This window comes from Mytilus trossulus, chromosome 14 (assembly GCF_036588685.1).
Source record: "Mytilus trossulus isolate FHL-02 chromosome 14, PNRI_Mtr1.1.1.hap1, whole genome shotgun sequence".
In the NCBI taxonomy this organism is placed as follows: domain Eukaryota; kingdom Metazoa; phylum Mollusca; class Bivalvia; order Mytilida; family Mytilidae; genus Mytilus; species Mytilus trossulus.
In genome coordinates, this window is record NC_086386.1 from 60,720,448 (window position 1) to 60,744,764 (window position 24,317).

General features: G+C 33.1%; 1 protein-coding gene across 1 annotated transcript; it reads right to left on the bottom strand.

Moving 5' to 3' along the window:
* Positions 1-5,317: 5,317 nt before the first annotated feature.
* On the bottom strand, positions 5,318-12,942 carry LOC134697945 (uncharacterized). Its single transcript, XM_063560230.1, has 4 exons — positions 12,859-12,942; positions 8,642-8,870; positions 6,439-6,510; positions 5,318-5,781 (listed from the first exon to the last, which is right to left on the bottom strand). The coding sequence occupies exons 1-4, from the start codon at positions 12,940-12,942 to the stop codon at positions 5,318-5,320; spliced, it is 849 nt and encodes a 282-aa protein (XP_063416300.1).
* Positions 12,943-24,317: the final 11,375 nt, after the last annotated feature.

Consider the following 24,317-nt stretch of genomic DNA (forward strand, 5'->3'; position numbering starts at 1 on the left):
ATATTTAATGCGTTTCCCTCGGTTTAGTTTGTTATCCCGATTTTGTTTTTTGTCCATGGATTTATGAGTTTTGAACAGCGGTATACTACTGTTGCCTTTATTTTTTGATTAAAAAATTGTTTTACTTGCTCGTGCGAGCCAAGTTACTATGCGTAAGAACACAACCGTTATGTTTAAAAGAATAATATTTCCTTTTTCTGAATTTATAATATCATAACAAGTACTTCCAATGCCTTACAATATTATAAGAATATAATCGAGACCTTTACAATTTCATTTGAAACCATTATGAAATTTCAACTTTACTTTACAAAACGTAAAATGTTTTAATTACTCATTGAATATTTTTTCTCTAAGAAATAAATTCGTTAATATGTGCCATTGATCCTGATACAATGATTGAAATCATTTACGATATATTGCTGAAAGTCTTGTACAACAGAAGAAATGATACTACTATTAAAGAACTAGTCAATCATTTGTTGCACGAAATCTTATCAGCATACCTCTTTATCATGCTCTTATTCTACATACAGTCAAACCTACTTGAACGGTTATCTCGTTTCAGATGTCACCTGCTTCTAAAAGTCACTTCAAACTCACTCAAACGTTATCTCAAACCAGCGGTCACTAGTCTAACTAGTCAACCATTTGTTGCACGAAATCTTCATTTCGATTTTTTACCGCGTTATTTTTTTATCTTTAACTACTGAAAATTATACATCTGTTTAGCATCGAAGACAAAATAAAGAAACGAAACCAGTTTGCAACTGCGATTCCGTGTGATTTCAATGAACTGTTTTTTAATTTGATCTATACATTGATGGAAGTTGCAACACTAACAAACGAAGTTTATATAAGGATCTGGATGGTCTTCTCTATTCTTTTATTATTTAACTCAATATTCTCTATTCTTTATTTGTTTGTCCAGTTCTCTCCATTCTCTCTATTCTTAATATTTTAGCACCCCAATATCACACTTCCTTGTTCTTTTATCCCAGTTTTCTCTATTTTCTTTTTTGTCGATTTATCTGTACAGTTGGCCTATTGTTTTCTATTTTGTAAAGACTATCCATACCCTCTTATATAGTTTGAAGTTTAACGGAAGGCGAAAGTCGACGTGAAGACATATCAACCTCCCATATATCTTTTACTGACTTCGAGACGACAATTTGTTATCCTTAAGGTGTCGTTTATATTGAGAAAAAGACAATGGAGAAAATTTATAGTATAATTTAATCTGACCATTGTTAGGATTCATGACGACAATCAGGTATTGTAATGACATAACATTACTGCGGCCAGTTTTTATTGGTGGAGAAATCCGGTAAGCCCGGAGAAAACTACCGACCTTCGACAGGAAAACTGACAATCCTAGTCAATTAAGAATGGAGTTGAGTGCCCACCAGCAGAACTCACAACATCAGTGTTGACTGGCTAGTTACTATAGAAGTAACTACTTAGACCACTCGGGCACCAAGGACCAAGTTATACGAGAATAATGCAATCAACACGTTATACATTGCATCCGAAATCGATTTTCAGAAAACGACATCTGTAACAAACACACATTTTTAGCTACTTCTTTACAAGCAGAACCAAATACAATGAAGTCCCAACTATGTACTGGCTTCCGAAGCTACACTAAAAAAATCCTTACAAATATAGATTGATTTCAACATTAAGCCAGTGTTTCACTTCTTAATTGTCTATCCTACTTACTAGTACACTTGGTACAATAAAAAACCTGATAATAAATTGTTCAAATAAGGCCTTTGAAAATAGTGGAATTAATTACTTTTGGAGTGTCAAAAATTCGTTGGAAGTACTTGATAAATTGCATGCATATATTGGTGATTTTGAATCTGTTCAAAGTTTTGATTTCCTAACCTTTATACTACTTTGTCTCATATTCTTAGTAAGAAAAAAATCACATCCCTAATTAAATGGGCATTTAAAAAGTCAGAATGCGAGTACATATGGTCAAACTCTTTTAAGTCATTATAAGTAGCAATAAACAAAAGAACTAGGTCAATTGGTAATGCTTTGATACTATATATGCGCTTGAATTTTTACTTGATAATATCTTTGTTCGCTTTGGAGATTCCGTATATCGTCAAGTTATTGGAATTCCAATGGGAACTTACTGTGCACCACTTATTGCGGACCTGTTTTTGTATTGTTATGAGTTACAATTTATGACTAAAATTAGCAAAGACCCATCGAAACAACATTTTATACAAAAAATTAACAATACTTTTAGATATTTGGATGATAAATTGGCTCTCAATAATGACGACTTCAGTATGTATACTAAAGAAATTTATTCTGTTGAACTTACTTTGAATAAAGCTAGTACTAACAATGAACACTGCCCTTTCCTCGATCTTGATATCTATATCATTAACGGGAAGCTTAATACAAAAAAATATGATAAAAGAGATGATTTTTCATTTCCTATCGTTAGTTATCCATTTTTAGATGGTGACGTTCCCTTGTCACCATCTTATGGTGTTTATGTGTCTCAACTTGTACGATTCGCTCGTGTATGTAACAACGTATTGGATTTTAGCGAGATAAATTTATGTATTACTGAAAAATTATTACACCAGGGTTTTCGATATCACACACTTGTCAAAACATTTACTAAATTTTATCATCGGTATAAGGAAATAATTCGTAAATATAACTCAACATGCAGACATCTTATACGTTCAGGTATATCACATTCAATCTTTTATGGTAATATTCTTCACAAATCACAAAAATGACAGTATTCACCTCAAAAGCTTACAAAACCTTTAAACAGACTTAAGAAGGGATATAGTTACGATACTGTTGCCAGGTCATTAAAGATTGCAAATGTTGGCTTTAATATTGATTCACTCATAGGGTCTTTGCATCGGAACTAAACACATTTATTTGAAAAACAGTTGTTGGCATGACACGGGTTATGTTCTTCTCATATATTCTATGATATAGATATAGGAAGATGTGGTGTGAGTGCCAATGAGACAACTCTCCATCCAAATAACAATTTAAAAATTAAACCATTATAGGTTAAAGTACGGCCTTCAACACGGAGCCTTGCCTCACACCGAACAACAAGCTATAAAGGGCCCCAAAATTACTAGTGTAAAACCATTCAAACGGGAAAACCAACGGTCTAATCTATATAAACAAAACGAGAAACGAGAAACACGTATATATTACATAAACAAACGACAACTACTGTACATCAGATTCCTGACTTAGGACAGGTGCAAACATTTGCAGCGGGATTAAACGTTTTAATGGGCCCAAACCTTCTCCCTTTTTCTGAAACAATAGCATAACATCACAACATAGAAAAACATACGATAAAAAACAATTGGCAGACTTAACTCAATCAAAAAACGTATGATTATGATACTTAACCCCTCACGGTAGGGATTGTACCTGATATTCATATGATGAAGACATAATCTTTCAATCAGTTTATTTGAGTTTTGGAGCTGGCATGTCAGTTAACTGCTAGTAGTCTGTTGTTATTCATGTATTATTGTCATTTTATTTATTTTCTTTGTTACATTTTCTGACATCGGACTCGGACTTCTCTTGAACTGAATTGTAATGTGCGTATTGTTATGCGTTTACTTTTCTAGATTGGTTAGAGGTATAGGGGAGGGTTGAGATCTCATAAACATGTTTAACTCCGCCGCAATTTTGCTCCTGTCCCAAGTCAGGAGCCTCTGGCCTTTGTTAGTCTTTTATGATTTTTAATTTTAGTTTCTTGTGTATAATTCGGAATTTAGTATGACGTCCATCATCACTGTACTAGTATACATATTTTTAAGGGGCCAGCTGAAGGACACCTACGGGTGCGGGAGTTTCTTGCTACATTAAAGACCCATTGGTGGCCTTCGGCTGTTGTCTGCTCTTTGGTCGGGTTGTTGTCGCTTTGACACATTCCCCATTTCCTTTCTCAATTTTATCAATGGAACAAACGAAGCACACAAAAATCAAACAATTAAAGGGATACAATTCTAAATTGTCAGTTATCATTTCTGAGAGATGGCCTCACAAATATTTTTGAATAACGATTTGAGTCATTGCTTATTATGAGCAAGATGCCCAGTGGTAGATAATTCATGCGCGTACAGTATAAGAGCCTGCACTTCTATACGTTATTGTTGTTTATTTCAATTTCTTTACGGTAGCCTTTTTAGCATTTCGGAATCCTTTCTAATACAAAAGGGAGTTTAATAATTCCAGTTTCCTTAGTTTTCATTATATACATCAACAATTTATTCCATAATCCTATATGTTTCATGTTTTATATTCAGTTTATTATTATCTCAAAGTTTTTAAATCCTATTACAACACGGAATTCAACATGAAAACAAAAAAAAACAGAATATAAACGACATGTTGCTCGACCAGGGGGACATAGATTCTCTATGTATACGAATCCTTCACCATTCATTTAACTCCGCCGCAATTTTGCTCCTGTCCCAAGTCAGGAGCCTCTGGCCTTTGTTAGTCTTTTATGATTTTTAATTTTAGTTTCTTGTGTATAATTCGGAATTTAGTATGACGTCCATCATCACTGTACTAGTATACATATTTTTAAGGGGCCAGCTGAAGGACACCTACGGGTGCGGGAGTTTCTTGCTACATTAAAGACCCATTGGTGGCCTTCGGCTGTTGTCTGCTCTTTGGTCGGGTTGTTGTCGCTTTGACACATTCCCCATTTCCTTTCTCAATTTTATCAATGGAACAAACGAAGCACACAAAAATCAAACAATTAAAGGGATACAATTCTAAATTGTCAGTTATCATTTCTGAGAGATGGCCTCACAAATATTTTTGAATAACGATTTGAGTCATTGCTTATTATGAGCAAGATGCCCAGTGGTAGATAATTCATGCGAGTACAGTATAAGAGCCTGCACTTCTATACGTTATTGTTGTTTATTTCAATTTCTTTACGGTAGCCTTTTTAGCATTTCGGAATCCTTTCTAATACAAAAGGGAGTTTAATAATTCCAGTTTCCTTAGTTTTCATTATATACATCAACAATTTATTCCATAATCCTATATGTTTCATGTTTTATATTCAGTTTATTATTATCTCAAAGTTTTTAAATCCTATTACAACACGGAATTCAACATGAAAACAAAAAAAAACAGAATATAAACGACATGTTGCTCGACCAGGGGGACATAGATTCTCTATGTATACGAATCCTTCACCATTCACTGGAGCACAACAAAATATATATGTATATTAAAGCATCTGAAACAATAATTAGTACCATTTACATGTTTTATTGTTTTACTTAGAACAGACTACACAGGTCAATGGATAATTGTTAATATACGGTGGACATTTCAAAGATCCACATTTTGTGAGGACATCAAAGAAAAGTTTACCGTAATGAAAATCCACGCCTCCCATAACATATTCTGGTTTGATGTCTACGCAAACATAAGCAGAAGCAACATTGTGACCATAATATCCCGATGCCAAGTATCCATGATATTCCAACGTCCATCCTCTATAGCAAGTATTCTTACCGGGAATCATTATCACAGATGTGGCTTGATTCGTTCTACATAAGGCACACGGGACGTCCTCGCCATTAGCATTCGAAGCAAAAAAGTTGGAGTTAAATTCTGCACCGTACATATGACCATTATCTGCTCCACCACTAGTTTTTACATAATTTGGATCTGGTGGCAAACATACATATTCAGCAGCAGAGCCTGACTCGCCATAATAGCCACCACCTGCAAAGCCTGTGGAAAAAATATGTACCCTATTTACAAAATAGCACATGCTTTGGACATATGTTTCTAAAGCTATTTTCTATGAAACGCTCCCCATAAATGTCTGTGAACCTTGAAAAAACGTGTCCAGTCATTTATCAATGAGAGTTCGAAAATTGTAAACCAATTGACAAATACATACCCTCATAGATAACATCGTATTAGTCGAACTATTCAAATTGAAGACGATTTGACCATAACACCAACTCTTAAAATTTGAGTCTTGAAATAGGAATTTTAAAATACTGTTTTAGAACAAGCACAACAGGACTAACTTGGCAAAAACATACAATTAGTCACTAGAAATAATCAACAACAAATTGTCTCCACAATTTGGCTAGTAGAAAGTTAATATGGCAGTTGTTGTCCATTCGTTTTTGATGTTTTTTGTCATTTAAGTTCAGTATTTTTCTGATTTTACTTTTTAGATAACAAAATTACCGAACTCCGAGAAAAATTTAAAACGGAAAGTCATTTATCAAATGACAAAATAGAAAGCTTATACACACCAAACGAATGGATATAGTCAACAACAATGCATAATTCAAGAGTCATATTTCATGTATTTGTAAACATTGTCTTTAATTTGTTAGGATTTGATTCAAACAAATATGATAACTTTCTAACCTGAGTAAACTAATTCTGTGTTATTATTTGGACACTGCTTTCGTCCCCATCTAATATAAGTTGTTCCAAAATCTGAAATATATATATATTGGCATACTTTATCTTTACAATATTGAAAGTTCTTTTAATGCCATATGGCAACAGTTTTGATACGTTTCATGCAAACGGCACAAAAAACACTGCAAACAAGGAAAGGAACTTGAACTTTAAACACATGGAGATATCAAACAAAATTTGTTTGTATGAATGATGATTGCAGCTGCTATACGTTATCAATATTTTAAGGTAGATCGGGTGTCTTTTTTCGCCAGCCTTTTTGAAATATTTTAAGAATACTTTTAATTATACCAAGTAGTATTTAATATGAAATATAGATGTTTTAAATATGAAATATAAACATTATTAAATTTAATGATTAAACTTTCAAAACATCTGGTGTCATTACGTGCATTATAAGTATATAGAAAACAATCCCTTTCAAATCATGGGCAGATAATTAAAACGATTTTAAAAGAACAAAGTGCATCCATATACACACAACTGGGTTATTATGCTGTCTTTAGCTGTGGTATGGGCTTTGGTCATTTTAAAGGTCTTACGGTGACCTATAGCTAATGTTGTTAAGTTGTTAAGTTGTGTGTCATTTGGTCTCGTTTGGTGAGATTTCTCGTCGAAAATCATAACACATCATCGTTTTTTTTTTTATTTCTACATCATATTGATATTTTTTTTCTGTGTTTTACATTAAGAATTGTCTGATTATCAGTCGTTATACATCTCCTTTTTTATACAACTAGTTCAATCCTTACTTTAAATTTCACCAGAAAAATTACAATTAAATGCATAAAATAATAAATACACTCATTACAGACACCAGGCTTTAACTTTTGTAGGTCAGATGAATTATTTGGTTTTAAACGACTCAGCAATGACAATCCAATCTATTAAATCTTAAACGGTAACAAAATGTACAAAGTCGGAGGGCATTGATAATCCAGAATGTCGAAAGAGTTTGCCAAATACAGTTAAGGGAATATGTCTCTTTTGTAGAAAAGCATTATAAATTCGAAAAATAAAACTTTTGTGAAGAGTTTATTTAGAGTAAAGACCAATTCTATGATAATGCAAGAGGACACAGTTGTGCGAAATACTAGGCTGGTATCACCCTCGGGAAGGAAACCTTAACTAGCATTTGTATAGATAAATTATTTACATATAAACTCATCATATATACCTGGCTAAAATTGTGTTCGCCAGACGCGTGGTTTGTCTACAAAAGACTCGGAGAACTCAAACATTGTCAAAGTTCCGAAAACTTGCTAAATAAAGCTAAGGTAATCTATTCAAGAATCTTTTAAAAAAAATAGATGGTAATCAGGATGCTAGCAATGACAAGACATTAACTTCTTGCTTCAAAATTTTGATATTGAATTTAACGAGAAAATAAAATCATTTACAGAATTGAATTAAAATTATATAGAGAAAGGTGGCAGATAATCTCAACATAGATACCAGGATTGCAATTGTGTATGCACGGCGAACTCGTGAATACATGTTCCAAAGGCTTTTGTTCAATTCAGGTAAGGTCTAAAAAATCCCTATTATGGATGAAATGTTTATGAGCTGAAGATGAACCTAGATAAACACACACATGATGAGTTCACTGTCGAAATAATCAATTACTAGAAATATCAGTCAATTTGAAAAAATCACCTTCAAATGTATATAATGTTGGTTCAGTTTATATGAGCCTTCTCTGTCTACATTTCAATATTTGCTCCCTAAAAGACTGATGCAATATTGTGTAAAGACCTAAAAATATTTTTCATGCCAAATTTGAATTATTAAACTATAATCTGTTTGCTAACACAATACAGTCAGATAGTGTTATTTACAAACATAAATCCAGTGTTAGATAATCAAACATATATCATTATTAGTCAATACAGTTATTGTGTTTTACATGATTAAATTGATGAGTTTTGATTTAAGAACTTATGTAAATCAGGGTACAAATTTATTCTATATTTAAACTCCAACTGAAACTCCAACTTTGACATTTTCACATTTCATTCTTTTTATAATCATGTGTGTGTGTGAGTATTCTGGAGGGGTCAATATAAAAACAGAACGATGGACAAATCTAGTATCTTACAAAGAGTAAATAAGAAACAACATATGTTACTAAGTAATCAAGTCTTACGTTGATAGTTTCTAATAGTATCCTGTAACTGTCTTATTGTATGTTCCTGTTGCTGGTTTGAAATTTGCTGTTGCTGAATAGTTATTGACTGTTGTTTGTTCTCAGTTGATAGCTGCTGCACTGTACTATTAAGTACCGCCAGGACACTTTCAAGTCGATTCAATCGATTAACAAGTACATCTGGGTCATTTAGCAGTAACCTTTTTTCTTCTGTGGTGACCAGATAAACCTTAAAACAAAGAAAATATATTAACCACACCATCATACTTTAATATCTCTCTTATGCTATGACGAAACGATTTGACACATATTTGGTCTTATCAATCTGGTTAAATGATAAGGTCGGAAAGGGTATCAAAAGTTGTGCATACATACATGTATGGCAAGCGGTGTATAAGTGTTTGAAAATAACAATGTGTATATGACTAATTTTTAAAAAGATAACTTGTATTGGACTTACGCCTTCATTGTGTGTAAACGGCTGTAATATGTGTAGACAAACGTCAGTTGGTTTATTTGTAAATTAAAGAAAAGAATTGCAAGCCTAAATATATATCAACGGAGCTTAACAATTTAAAATCGATCATTCAACCACCGTCCCGTCAAAAAAATACATTTTAGGTGTTTTTTTACATGTTGCCGTTTAAACAGATTTAGAGCGCGGCTTTATGAAATATTTCCGTCATACCCTAACTTTTCAGTGTTTATGTTGTTCCGTTTTGTTTCCTCAAAAAGGTTATGTGTTTCCCAAACTTTTTTGGTTTGTGACGCGGATGTGATTCAATTGAATCGATTTATAGTTATTGAACAGCGGTATTCTACTATTGCCTTTTTTATACCCTAAGTTTGTGTGACTGTCCAAATGCCTGATGCATAATGTTAAGACAGTGCGACAGTAACCACATATCTACATAACCTAGTTACCATTAAACTATAAGTGAATTCATGAATATGCAAAGCATGATACTGATTTCAGTGCTGAAAAATCGTACCTCGTATTATCGAAATATAGCATACCTATGTTTACTAAAACAAAACGTTCTGAACATAAAATGCATAGAATCGTTAAACAAAATCAATTCCTTTATGAATCTCACTTGAAAAGTACAAAATCAGGTGCGATAATTGTGTTGAATACTTTGTACACATAAAACATTATGTAGCCAAAAGACCAGCTGTTCAACTGTAACATATGCAAGGAAAGTTCCGTAAAGTCGATAACTAAACCAGCACGATAAGATTCCTTTCAGCAACAAATTGATGTCTATAAATCAACTGTTTACTTAACTTTTGCTTATTCGAAATATTATCGGATTGAAGCAATGAAAAAAAGAGGGTCTCTATTTGTGAATTGTCATTGATTTGAGCAACATTATAGCAGCAACTGAATATGATGTGCATACCTCCAAATTGATCTAAAATTCAAGAACTTGCGTGTTTTATCAAGATTTACTCAAAAAGGGGTTGCTGATTACAATGAAGCTTTTGCACAACGGGTTCCTATTGCTCAGCTTAAGTCTTATCTTAATTTTTTTAAAGCAATAACATGGAACAATCAAAAAAACATAAAAAGAAATTGCATGAGATCGCTATCTAATTTTATGTTCAATTTTCTATCGGGCTATCTTACAGTTGGTAGTATTTGTTATGTCATCTTTATGTCTAATTAGACGATGTTTTGACAAAAATGCACACGAAATGCTGTTACAAATTATCGAATCCATGCTTTGTTAATTGTTCATTTTAGACTTTTTGTATTTCATATATCAAACATGAGTCGCATCGGTGAAAATGACTTTCACAGTTTTTGACCCTTTAATACAGTGAAGACCCTTCTTTCAATTGAATACAACAAAAGAGCGGAACATTTGCTTTACATTTCAAACTTTTAATGACTCCCTGCATAATTAAATCGACATATTTACCTCGAATCTTTACTCTTCTTTAAAGTTGTTGTTTATTTGAATTACAACCGTTTCTTAGTATTTGAGAAGTATCAGACATACTTTTTTCCTTGTTCGTATTTATTTAATATGTTTATATGTATGCTACTTTCGAAATCATTTTTCACCCCCCTTTGGAATCCTATTTAAAAAAAATAATCTTTCTATAGATCAACATGCAACATGGGTGGACCCAGTCATTTTCAAAAGTGGGATTCCAAACCCAGGATAAAAGATGGGGTTTCCACCATATGTCCCAATCCAAATGCATTGACGTAAAAAAAATAAAGGTTTTCCACGCCCGGAACACTACCCTGGATCTGCCATTGAACAACTAAATATTGGGGAAAAACTGAATAAGAATGATATAGTGTTCGTCCGTAGGAACAGAAGTTTCGTCGACTATAGCCATTAACTCGATCAACAATTCATGCATAAGGAAATTTGAACCAATATTTGAAATCTTTTATTTCATTACGTAGAACAGACTACACATGTCAATGGATAGTTGTTAATGTACGGTGGACATTTCAGAGATCCACATCTGGTATCCATGATATTCAACCTTCCAACCACTGTAACAAGTTTTTTTTCCAGGAATCATTTTAACAGATGTAGCCCGATCAGTTATACATAGAGCACAAGGGACGTCCTCAGCATCGGAATTGGAGGCATAGAAGTTCGTGTAAAATTCAGCACCGTTCATACGACCCCCGTCTGGCCTTCTAGTCTTTTCATAATTGGGATCTGGTGGTAAACATACATATTCAGCAGCCGAGCCTGTTTCTCTATAATAGCCGCAACCTGCATAGCCTGTGATAAAACTAAACATAATGTAAAAGTATTCAAAGTAACACGAAGATGTACACATAAATATCTAAAGCTTGTTTTTTGTGTCCTTTTCCTTAATATTGTTCGTAACACAAATATACTTTCACGTATTATTTCAAGAATATCCAAGATGATCATTCCCAAACTAGGTATTTCAGACATATCTTTGAAATGATTCATTAATATTTTCGTTTAGAGTTTTCTTCGGCGTTTATTTTTTTTTTTACTTTTTTACTTTTATATTTTACTTAGCGTATCGAAAAACAGTTTGAATGCATAAAGCATTCTAAAACTTGTGGCGTACTAAATGATAAGCCTCGTACCTTTGATAACTATATAAACCACTTGGTCGATGCAACTGCTGGTGGACGTTCTGTTTTTCGAAAAACCAAAGATTTTCTTATCCCAAGACTATCTTACCGTTTTGTAATGTTTCGTGGCATTTTATTCCTGTAAGACCCAAACATGCAGTTAAAAGAAAAAAATATATACTTTATGTTCTGTTCGTGTATCTAACTTTGGTTTGGTAAATTATAAATTACTTATTTAAATATCAGGTAAAAAAAACTCGCATTAATTGCTTGGACAAATGAAATATCAACTTGGACAAAATGGCTACCGCTTGAAAAACGACTGTGTAGAGATGGTTTTATAGAATCTACAAGTTTTGAACTCTCGAACAATGAGGCAAATGTTTGTTCTTTCGGTATATGTTATAATTATCTCACATTTTTTAGATATGTTTAGCTATGTCTACTTATAAAACTACCGTTCAGCCGTTAAGTCAACGACAAACGTCATTTGACATTTTTCTTATTCCAGCTTAATATGTAGCCACCTAGTCAAACGAAATTCGACTAAAGAACGGCTTAAATTTAACCAAGAACTGACAAACTTCGTTGTTTCTGTCAAGTTTCGGGAGATGAGAGAAAAAGAAATAGGATCACTATACATAAGAGATAAAACAGTTGTTCAAAAATGTAACGTTGAACATCCGATTTTTTCACAAGTTTCGTCAACTATAGCCATTAACTTGATCAAAAGTATATGTATAAGGAATTCTGAACCAATATTTGATATCTTTTATTTTATTACTTAGAACAGACTACACATGTCAATGGATAATTGTTAATGTACGGTGGACATTTTAGAGATCCACATCTGGTAAGAACTGGATAAAAAAGTTTTCCGTAATGCCGATCCACGCCTCCTATAATATATTCTGGGTTTATGTCAACACAAACGTAAGCAGAAGCAACATTATGAGTATGATCTCCTGAGGCCAAGTATCCATGATATTACACCTTCCAACCACTGTAACAAGTATTTTTACCGGGAAACATTATCACAGATGCATGAATTGTTCTACAAAGAACACTAGGGACGTCCACATCATCGAACTGGATGCATAGAAGTTCGTGTAAAATTCTGCACCGTACATACGACCCCCGTCTGGTCCACTGGTCTTTTCATAACTTGGATCTGGTGGTTAACATGCATATTCAGCAGCCGAGCCTGTTCCCCCATTATGGCGCCACCTGCATAGCCTGTGATAAAAATAAACATAATGTTTTCAAAATTACACGAAAACGTAAACATCAAAATCTAAAGCATGTTTTCTGTGTCCTTTTCCCTAATATTGTTCTGACATAACTATACTCTCTCGTGCTATTTCAAGAATATACAAAATGATATTTCCCAAACAAGGTATTTCAGACATATCTTTGGAATGATTCATTAATATTTTCGTTTTGAATTTTCTTCGGCGTTCAGTATTTTTGTGATTTTACTTTTTTACTTTCTTAAATTTAACTTAGCGTATCGAAAAACAATTTCAATGCATAAAGCATTCTAAAACTTGTGGTGAACTAAATTATATAAACCACTGGGTCGATGCCACTGCCGATCGACGTTCTGTTTTTCGAAAAACTAAGGATTTTCTTATCCAAGGAATAGGTTACCTTAGCCGTATTTGGCACAATCTTTTGAAATTTTGGTTCCTAAATGCTTTTTAACTTCGAAATTGTATGGCTTTATAAATATTTTGACATGAGCGTCACTGATGAGTCTTATGTAGACGAAACGCGCGTCTGGTGTACTAAATTATAATCCCGGTACTTTTGATAACTATATACACCACTGGGTGGATTCCAAAGTTGATGAACCAGGGGTATGTCAAAGAACGTCTCGTCCTTTTTCTAAAAAAGTTCATCGGAAGGTACCAAGACCTTGTTGATAAATATTCCGTATCAACTTCTCAAATAATACACGATGGTCTTGATGTATAGATTCTGCGTACTGATGTTGTGTATCATCTTAACAACATGTTTTATTGTTCTTTTATTTGTTTTTGTTCTATTATTAAGATTACTTTTACTGTTGAATGGTTTTATGTGATATCCGTTTGACGTGGCTCGGTACTTATACATCTCTTCAATGTGTTTGTATTGGCTTTCATTTTTTGGTGATTTGTTTTGTATATGTTACTCTTTGTATTTCTTTTGTGCTTATAACGTGACTCTGTACTTTAAAAGATCCCGTCAGTATGATATTTGTCTATAATATGTCATTATGATATATTTCTATTATGAATTACTTTATACGTTGAACCACAAACGTCAAAATCAATCAATGGCGTAGTGGAATTGACAATTTTTGGATTCTCATAAATTCTATGTATAACTTTTGAACTAGTTTGAATCTCGGTCTATTTCTGTAATTTATTCTTACATACTTTTGATTTTTTAACTCTGTATGCGTACATTGCCTAGGAAAAAAAAATTAAAAAAATTTAAAATTGTTTGTATGCACATTGAACATCAAATTTATGTGACGTATATAATTTTTCTAACGTCAGACACTCAAATCAATCCATGTGTTCTTAGACAGTAGATGTTATTGTGTCCTGTTAAATTGTTCCCTTTAAAAAGTTTTGGATTCTCATATATTCTATGTATAATTTTTGGACTAGTTTGAATCTCGGTCTATTTCTGTAATTTATTCTTACATACTTTTGATTTTTTAACCCTGTATGCGTACATTGCCTATGTAAATTTTAAAATTGTTTGTATGCACATTGAACGACAAATTTATGTGACGTATATAATTTTTCTGACGTCGGACACTCAAGTAGATCCATGTGTTCGTGGATAGGTTTTTGTGTCCTGTTAAATTGTTCCTTTTAAAAGTTTTGGATTCTCATAAATTCTATGTATAACTTTTGGACTAGTTTGATTTCTGTAATTTATTCTTACATACTTTTGATTTTTTAACCCTGTCTGCGCTCATTGCCTATGTAAAATTTAAAATTGTTTATAATCCAGGTACTTTGGATAACTATTGTATGCACATTGAACGACAAATTTATGTGACGTATATAATTTTTCTGACGTCAGACACTCAAATCAATCCATGTGTTCGTAGATAGTAGATGTTGTTGTGTCCTGTTAAATTGTTATACGATGATGACTGATGTTCCCATATTTTGACTATTTTATTGATTGTGACTGTTTATTTAACGCATCATGTAAATGTAACGGAATTTGATGAGACTGTTATTAAAGTGAGAGGGTTAGCGCTATAGAACCAGGTTTAATCCACCATTTTCTACATTTGAAAATGCCTGTACCAAGTCAGGAATATGACAGTTCTTGTCCATTCGTTTTTGATGCGTTTTGTTTTTTGATTTTGCCATGTGATTATGGACTTTCCAAATTGATTTTCCTCTGAGTTCAGTATTTTTGTGATTTTACTTTTTTTCCACTGCTAGTGGACGTTTCGTCCCCGATGGTATCACCTGCCAAGTAGTCAGTACTTCGGTGTTGACATAAATATCAATGTTGTGGTCATTTTTATAATTTTCCTGTTTACAAAACTTTGAATTTTTCAAAAAATTAAGGATTTTCTTATCCCAGGAAAAGATAAACTTAGTTATAAAAGTCTCTAGAAAGTGTATAACTGTTTTACATTGTACATTGAATTACTGTAAAAAAAAAAACACTAATAAAAATACATGTATACGTGCACTTTGATTAGGTCGATTTTTTTCGACGCGACTAGCATACATCAAAATTTATTTCGGATGGGGTTATTATAGGAGTAAATAATGTCCCAAAATAAAAAAACTAGAGAAAAATATGCAACGATCAGTATCTGTGTATTAGGGAATGTTGAAATAATGAGACTGTGAAAATAAGTTATACAGAAACGCAGATCACCAAATCATACCATTATACACAGGATATTCGTTCTTCCCCATCGAATATGCCAAGACCTGATACATATTATGTTTTACGTTTTTATTTTAAATATAACAAAATTGAGATTCATGGCAAGGAGGGTCATATCTCAGTTTCTGAACAAGTCGGTGGTCTCCAATAGGATTTAATGGCAGAAGTAATGTTAAAGATCACGTGGATGTAACCTAATAATGTGCATGAAATGAAATCGCACATCAGTACTGTTAATGCCAATGTAAAAACGCTTTAAGACGTTTATTCTACCTTGGAGTTAGTTTAAGAGAGAACTGGACACGAGCAATTGAAGCTAACATTAGCAAAATACTAGTGCGTGGTTAATTCAACATTTAGAGTATTTTTACATTAAGTTTAATCCATAGCGGCGTTCGGTCACAAGTTGTCTTATTTTTTATATTCAAATACGGCGATTTGTTATACTTTTTAATACATTGGCTGATGACTTTTTTTTATGAAATTAATGTAGAAAATGTAAGGAACTATATGTTTTTGCTATGCATTCACAATTTGTTTTGATCCGACGTAATCGACTTCTTGACAACGCCCATTGTTGTATGACGTCAGAGAGTGAAATTACCACGTTTATTTCACATGTGAAATTATCGGTTTTTTTTAATTGGGAAATCAATGTAATTTATTGCAACCAATGTAATAAAAGAAAAATATCTATGTAGATGTGTGCATTTATTTTAATTATTCAGTATTTACGAATCAGGCTAAGTGACAAATTGATCATTTAACGACTAGTCAAGCAAACGTGAGAAAATATAAATTGTATTATAACAATAAATAATCTTACGTTGAGAATTGTTGGTAGCATTTCGCAACTGCTTAATTGTATGTTCCTGTTGATTGATTGATGTCTGCTGTTGTTGAATCGTTAAGGATTGTTGCTGCACTGTACTGACTTTTAAGTCGATTCAATCGATTCACTAGTACATCCGGATCATTGAACAATAACCTCTTTTCTTCAGTGAGGACTGTGTGTACCTTAAAAGAAAGAAAATAAATGAACCAAACAATTATTTCGAATATCTGTGACGGAACAAAAGTCACACGACTTAAATTCCTTATCGTATAGGCTCAAAAGGTTAGGAAAGGTCTAACGTTTATATGACATGGAAAACGGCACGATTCATCATGTCGATGTGTATATGACTTTTTATAAGTGCCCACATGACAGTTTCAACCTACCTAAAATTTATGTTGAATTGCGTAAAGAAGTAAAAAAAAATGCAAAGTTTGATAAACAGATTATCTTCCTATCTGCATGAATAGCAAAAATGTAACATGGTTAATGTTGTTTGAATAAAACATGTTTCTGCTGTTGTTTTTTTCTATGGTCGGGTTGTTGTCTCTTTGACACATTCCCCATTTCCATTCTCAATTTTATTGTCAAATCATATTCTTTGGCTTTTATATCACAAGTTATACAAGACACAGTAGACCTCAAGTACTGTGGAGAAAGCTACCTTTAGCAAAGTCGATATTTTGTATGGAAAACCCCAAAAATTAATCTCACAAAAAATGTCAGATACATATTGCTTAAACAAATCACCTCACATATAGTACCATCATAACATATTCATAGAAGGTACACAATAGCATTATCATGAAACATAATTATAATAAAAAAAAAACCATGCCGGTCGAGGTTTTGAATGAGAAACCAGAAATATCACTCATATCAAAAGGTAAAGCAGAAAGTGCACAATGGCATTAAGAATTTGAGAACAGTTTGTTTGAAAACTATTCACTAGCTCGAGAGGATAGCGAGTTTTAGCGTCAATAATCATTATATGAAAGAGAACATTCAATGTTTTGCATGCGAAACCCCAGGAATCATTCTGGTCAAAAGTGAAATAGGACGTTCACAACAGCATAACGTCAAGACGAATCATTATGTTAAAGTCTGATTGGAATCCATTCACTTGATAAGGATAAATTGTGGATGGGGTGTAAGAATAGTAATATGAATCGATTTGGGTTCTTGTGAGCCTCTAGTAAACCTAGCTATCCCAATCAATTTATACATCACGATGGTAACTTCCTGATATTCCTACATTTCATAAATTCATATTCCTTCTATTCTACAAACAAAGAACAATAGATGTATCAGATGATTTGTTGTTTTAGCAATTTAGATTTGATTGAAATACAGGTAAGTACAGGTAATCTGGAAATGATTATTTCAATGAATATTTCTTTAAAAAAGGTTTTTAAAAGGTAATAAACCCTAAATATGACTTTTATGTTAATTTTTTATAAATATCTTGTTGGGGATATTATATTTGCCGGTAAACTCTATTTATTTTGACTATGCTCTAATTAAATGGTGTTGATGCTAGAATAAATGCTACAAAATTATAAAGTTGTGAAAAGAGAGAAAAAAAAAAGAAAAAAAGTCTGTATGTTAATTTGGATTTTTTTAACCCATCCATACAACTCGCCGATATTTCTTTACTCAATTGAAACCTAGAGGAAAGAGTTGTTGTGTAAAATTTACAGAGGGGCTTGACATTGATATCCCTGCCCTACTTCGTACACCATCACATATATCTACGTTAACATTACTACATCCATAGGCCATTCAAACTTCCTTTGCCTTACAAGAACGGCCAGACACTCTAGCCTTGCATTCTGACCACAACTACTAGTAATTATTATTCGAAAGGTCCCGTTTGTCGAAAATCGATTCAGGACCAATTCCTATTGTAGTGCTTAAATGTTTTTGGTCCATAAATAGTGTTTACATTATTGTGCTTCTTACTTTTGTTCATGAACATGATACAATGAATAAATGCAACAATGCAGAATTCTGTATGTATTGTCTATCAGTTATAAAAGAAGAAACAAACACAAATTTACAGTTAAAAAAAAAGACAAAAATGCATATTTCTTTTGATAATTTACAACAATTTATATTGTTATAACACTGAAATTGTTCATAAATTGAAAACTAAAAGGATATTTCCTTTACATGTATTCTGAAGTAAATTAGCTTCATGTTTTAACAACTTAATCCGTCTTAATCCCTTTTTCTACAGACATTCCTCCTATTCCTATATGGATTTATACATTTTACATACCAGATTATCAAATGTAGGAATAGCAGGAATAGCCTCTCACGATTCACCACGATAGACCAATAACACATAAAAAGGTGTGTCAAAAAGAGGGACGAAAGATACCAGAGGGACAGTCAAACTCATTAATCGGAAATAAACTGGCATTGCAATGGCTAAAATTAAAATAAAAAGACAACAAGACAAACAATAGTACACATGACACAACATAGAAAACTAAGGAATAAGCAACACGAACCCCACCAAAAACTGGGGGTGATCTCAGGTGCTCCTGAAGGGTAAGCAGACCCTGCTCCATATGTGGCACCCGTCGTGTTGCTCATGTCAAATCCGGTAAATAGTATAATTCGGTGGGTCACATTCATGAGAGGGAATGGGATTGTAGTTACGACGAAAGGATCATATCCGATATCATCTGTGAAAAGGTTATTCCATAACGGTCAACCAACTTGTGATGGCGTCCGTAAAATTTACGAAGGGATAATTTCAACTTCACCATTTGAAACTCTTGGTTTAATAGCGTCATTGTGAGCAGCAACCCTCTATCAAGAAAATTATGCTAGGAAATACAAGAACAGAAATATCGTATCAATTGGGAGATATATACCCCGTATGCAGGTGATGCTGGAATAGTGCTACTTAGAAATATACGCGAGCTGTGTTTTTTTATACATCGTGCATCCACAGAAATCAAAACAGAATACCACATTTTTATTTATCATCAACCTTTCTCATTATAACATGTTAAGAAAACTTCAAATATCAGTACTCAAGTCTGACAGAAAAGAATGCCAAAAAGCAAACTACTTAGTATTAGAAATGGAAATGAAAAAGTTAAACATTGCACATATTCGAAATGAAATGAGACTATGTACATGTACCTGAACAAAAATCATCTTGTATGCTGTCGGGAATTTAGCGTGAATATATACATGTTAACGTTGCTACTTGACTTATGAATATTATGACGTTACTCTATAGCAATGGCTAGACGTTAGAATAAACACGATCTATACACAACGCATTTTATCTACTTTACACAACATTTATGGTGCCGTGACTGTCGGAAACAATGGAATCGAAGTTAAAAGCAGTACGTAGAGGACACAGAGGACAAGTTACAAAGTTATTCAAGAAATTTGATGAGATTGAGAAGAATTCGGACTTAGACAAAGACGATGTGAAACTAATTTCGGATGCAGTTGAACAGAAACAGAGGACTATCGTGGATTTGAATGAAAAGATACTGGATTTAATGTCGGAGGAGGATGTAGAAGAGGAAATTCAAGAGTCTGATGAGTATATGTTTAATTTAGAGTCCAAACTTCGGAAAATTAGAAAAATATATTCTAATTCTATTTCTCAAAATGTCGCATCAACGTCTCTAGATCCAAATGCAAATAGTTTTCTACCATCTTACCCCACAAATTTATTAGGCGAGTGATATAAGAGCCAAATTTACATTTTTAATGCACCTACCTAACACACGGCTAAATTATATATCACTGGAAAGCTAAGAATGTGTACTTTCTAAATATCCCGGTCGTCAAAAGAAATTATGGTGCATTTTTTTTTAAATCGAGGTCAAAGGTCATGGGTGCAATTTCATTTCAAGGATACTTCCCGTAGAAAAATCGAGTCGAAACATATGCAAAAACGAAACAATTTTATAGGAATGCTGTATTACTGTTGGAAAAATATATTTCTATCATAGTATTAATTAATTTTGGTTGATTTTAACGGTAACGCATGTAATGTAACGTTTTCTCTCGGAGTCTTTGAAAATCAACCATAAAGTCACACAAATGTATCTGTAGTCGCCCTTGCATTATCTAAATCTTTTAATACCTCCATATCATTTGATTGTACGTATTAACAAACATATATCTGTAAATTTGATGTAAATAATCAGAAACAAAATATTTGAAACAAGGGGAAAATATAACATATGACGTATTTTTAATTGTTTAGAAAAGTCCAATGATGAGCTGTACAATAAAATTGAGGAAGCGTTTGGTCTACTCTTAATATGAAAACCTGCCAACCGCTTTACGATCAGACAACCGTAGGGCAGATTTTGTTTTATTATTGTAGTGCAATATGTTGAGTCTGGATCATACCGCAATTTCATTTACATCACTGAATCAGATATGATAAGAGTACTAACTAACATTACTAAAGTGAGCAAAGGGCTTCTAGTATATTTATATCAACCAATTAATATAATACATCACAAGGAAAATATTATCACTCATTGTACGTCAAACTGTGTTTGATTTTACTTTAGTCGGCCGCCGTGTATCTTGAGATATCATATTAATCAAACAACATTTAATTTAAGAAGTTTGTACTTTTTTTTAAATAACGCTAGTGATGACGTTCGGCTACTTTGGCAATAAGTATTACTTTTTTATATCTTGTTTCAACGCTTTAAAAGGGAGGACAAGAATATTCTAATATTGAACCTTTTATTTGGCTTTCTTATGTTAAACTCCCGTTAGCGTATAACCTAAATGGTCGAAACGTCGGACCAATGAGATGTTGGACAATTTAGGTGTCGGAATATGGCGATATCGGAATATTATAGCTTCATCTTAACTTGTAATCTCATCATTCTTATCGGTCAACATATCCATACAAAGACAACTTCATTTGCATGTGGATATATCAGTACAGCAGGGGTTTAGCTCAAAGAGGACACAAGATCTACTATATACAGATTGAATTAAAAATTGGGAATGGACACGAGGGATTTGTCAAAGAGACACCAACCCGTTCAAAAAGCAGGTAACAGCTGAAGACCACCAATGGGTCATCAATGCAGCAAGAAAGTCCGAAACCCGGAAGCGTTCTTCAGCTGGCCTCTAAACAAAAATGTACCAGTTTGAAATGATAATGGACGTCATAAGCTTCGAAATATATTATAGAAATTCATATAAAAAATCATACAAAACTAAGAAAGGCCAGAGGCTCCTGACTTGGAACCGGCGCAAAACTGCGGCAGGGTTAAACATGTTTTTGGAAATCTCAACCCTCCCCCTATACCTATACCAATGCATGAACAGATCAAATCTTGTAGATAGTAGGATGACATGATACCGGACCGATGTTACCTTTTAGCAAACCAAAGTCATACAGAGACTTATTGTTTCTGTAGTTTGGTCGACATTGTCTTGGATAAAATTTTGACTCCAAGAAGAAAACTAATGCCATGTAGAATGTATGCCCCATTTTCTAATCTCCTGGTCAGTCAAACTGGTTAACAGTTATCAAAGGTGTGTCCATAAAAACGGTGCATTTGTAATGATAAAACTAAATCAAAAAGAGTAAAACAAATATTTATAGATAACATACATTTTACTAAAGCCATCTAAGAACTTTGTCAATAGGAATATCGTATGCTTTATTAACTGTCGCAGATGCACCACCATCAAAAAGACAATACCGCAATGTTTTTAAAGCAGGTGGCATATAAATTTCAATTGAATAATCCAGTGAAATGTTTTTAGATAATGGATATTCATCTGATTGAATAACAACTTTACCCTATATCTGCTTCCGTAAAATACTAGTAGCTGCATAAAGTGCTTGCAGCCAGTTTCGCAGTCACTGCTCAGATCTTTATAATTGACAGACTGTATATCGCAGTCATTTTAGACGGGTAATTTTATGTCATTACGGCATAGGACAAAATTATAGAGCTACTGTATACAATATTGGATGTACCTTTGCCTTGTTGAGGCTGTATATATGTAACTATAAAATTGACCATATGTTTTTAGTTTTTGTTGAATCTGCAGTTTTCTCGGCGGCGATCCTCGGGCAGAAACTAAGCCCGGTTAACTGATCAAGTAATTAAAAAATAGCTCTTGACTTTCTGATTTCAAATTTTGTAGCAAACATTTAGCGATGCAAGCTCGATAGTAAAAAGATTTAATAGTAAAATTGTCATGAGTTATTTTTTAAATCAGATCATTGTAGGAGATATATGTAGTAACACACAATACAGCTTGAGTTTGCTCCTCAGATGATACCTTACGAAGTTGTTTTATAACATAAACGGTACCAATTTTCCTGCACCAGATGCGCATTTCGACAATACATGTCTCTTCAGTGATGCTCGTGGCCAAAGTATTTGATATCCAAAGCTTATATAAAAGGTGAAGAGCTATAATCCAAAAGGTCTAACAGTATAGCCAAATCTGTGAAAGGAGTCAGAGCTTTGCATGAGGGAGATACATTCCTTACTTTATAAAAATTTCTAACATTGTGTAAGAGAAAATTTTAATAACACAAAAAAATCCGTATTTTCATGGCAGTACCGAAGTACTGGCTACTGGTACTTACTTATAGGCTTTATACATTTGCAAAATATACAAACAGAAAATCAGAATGAGTTGTAGATCTACTTGCCCTCGTTGATATATGAGAAGAGACTGGTCGGTAGAATTTGTAGTTTCTATGTAGTAAATACATGACAGACTATGGATCTGTGTCAATCAATTGATAGTTTTTTTTTTGCTTTTTAACTAGGAAGGGTTTCATTGTGAACTGGACTGTGAAAATTTGACACAACTCGGAAGATTTTTTACAATTTTCCGATACGATTCCTGTTTTAGAAAGGGGTGAATTCTACAGAACTCAAAAACGATGTTTTACTTTGATTTTATCTTAATTTCGGACAATTTTATATCTATTTAGGCTACACTGAAGTTAAAGATCGAAAAAGAACCGTTTAAATATGAATTATCGTACTCTAATAGCACTATTAAGTACACGGAAATCGACTAATTTATTCAGTAAAAAACGATAACGAAATAGATAAGGGATTCCGGAAACTATAGTGATTTTCCCCAACATCATAAAATTACAGAAATTCGTGATTTTAAGAAATGAAAGGATAAAGTCTTGATCTTGAATGAAAAAAACGATAACTGATGAGTAATTTGGTGTGTTCTAAAACGGATAGAGTGCAAACGCATTTAATAAAAATTTAATTGTAGATCCGAAAAGGTCAGGATTATGAAAATTTTCGTACAAAATGTCAAATATTTAGAAGGAATGCAAAAGCATGCGGACTTACAGGTGTAAATATTGTTATTCATTATCTTAAGAATCGAATTCATTTAATTATTCTGTCTAAAAGAAGAGATACGACTAATTTGCTTTGCTTGAACAATATGTCGTAATTTTATAATTTAAATTTCAACTAATTTCTGAAATAAACGTCATTTTTACAAAAACTGCACCGTACGATTTTGTGACGACCGGGCAAAAATCAAAGTTAAATCATTTTTCTTTCATTTAAAAAAGAAATTAGCCGTGTGTTAGGTGGGTGCATTAAAGTCCTTAACTAGACGTCTTTTTCAAATATTACACTCGCCTATATCGCTTACCAATGCCAATGTTATACGCAGCAATGAAACTGAAATTAATGTTCAGCCAACCAATTTTGATAACTTCCGCTCCATGCAAAATACCCATCGTGACTTGCAGTCTACAAATAACTTGTACAACCAAGGCTTTTAATCGGTATCAAATAGCAGTCAAAACCACAGAT

Bases quoted from the DNA above. Each gene is read 5' to 3' on its own strand.
- LOC134697945 (XM_063560230.1), bottom strand. From the start codon at position 12,942: ATGGGGGAACAGGCTCGGCTGCTGAATATGCATGTTAACCACCAGATC. The intron at 8,871-12,858 runs GTATGTACGGTG...CTTTGTTTTAAG, and splicing joins CAGTGGACCAGACGGGGGTC to GTTTATCTGGTCACCACAGA. The intron at 6,511-8,641 runs GTAAGACTTGAT...TATATATTTCAG, and splicing joins TACTATTAGAAACTATCAAC to ATTTTGGAACAACTTATATT.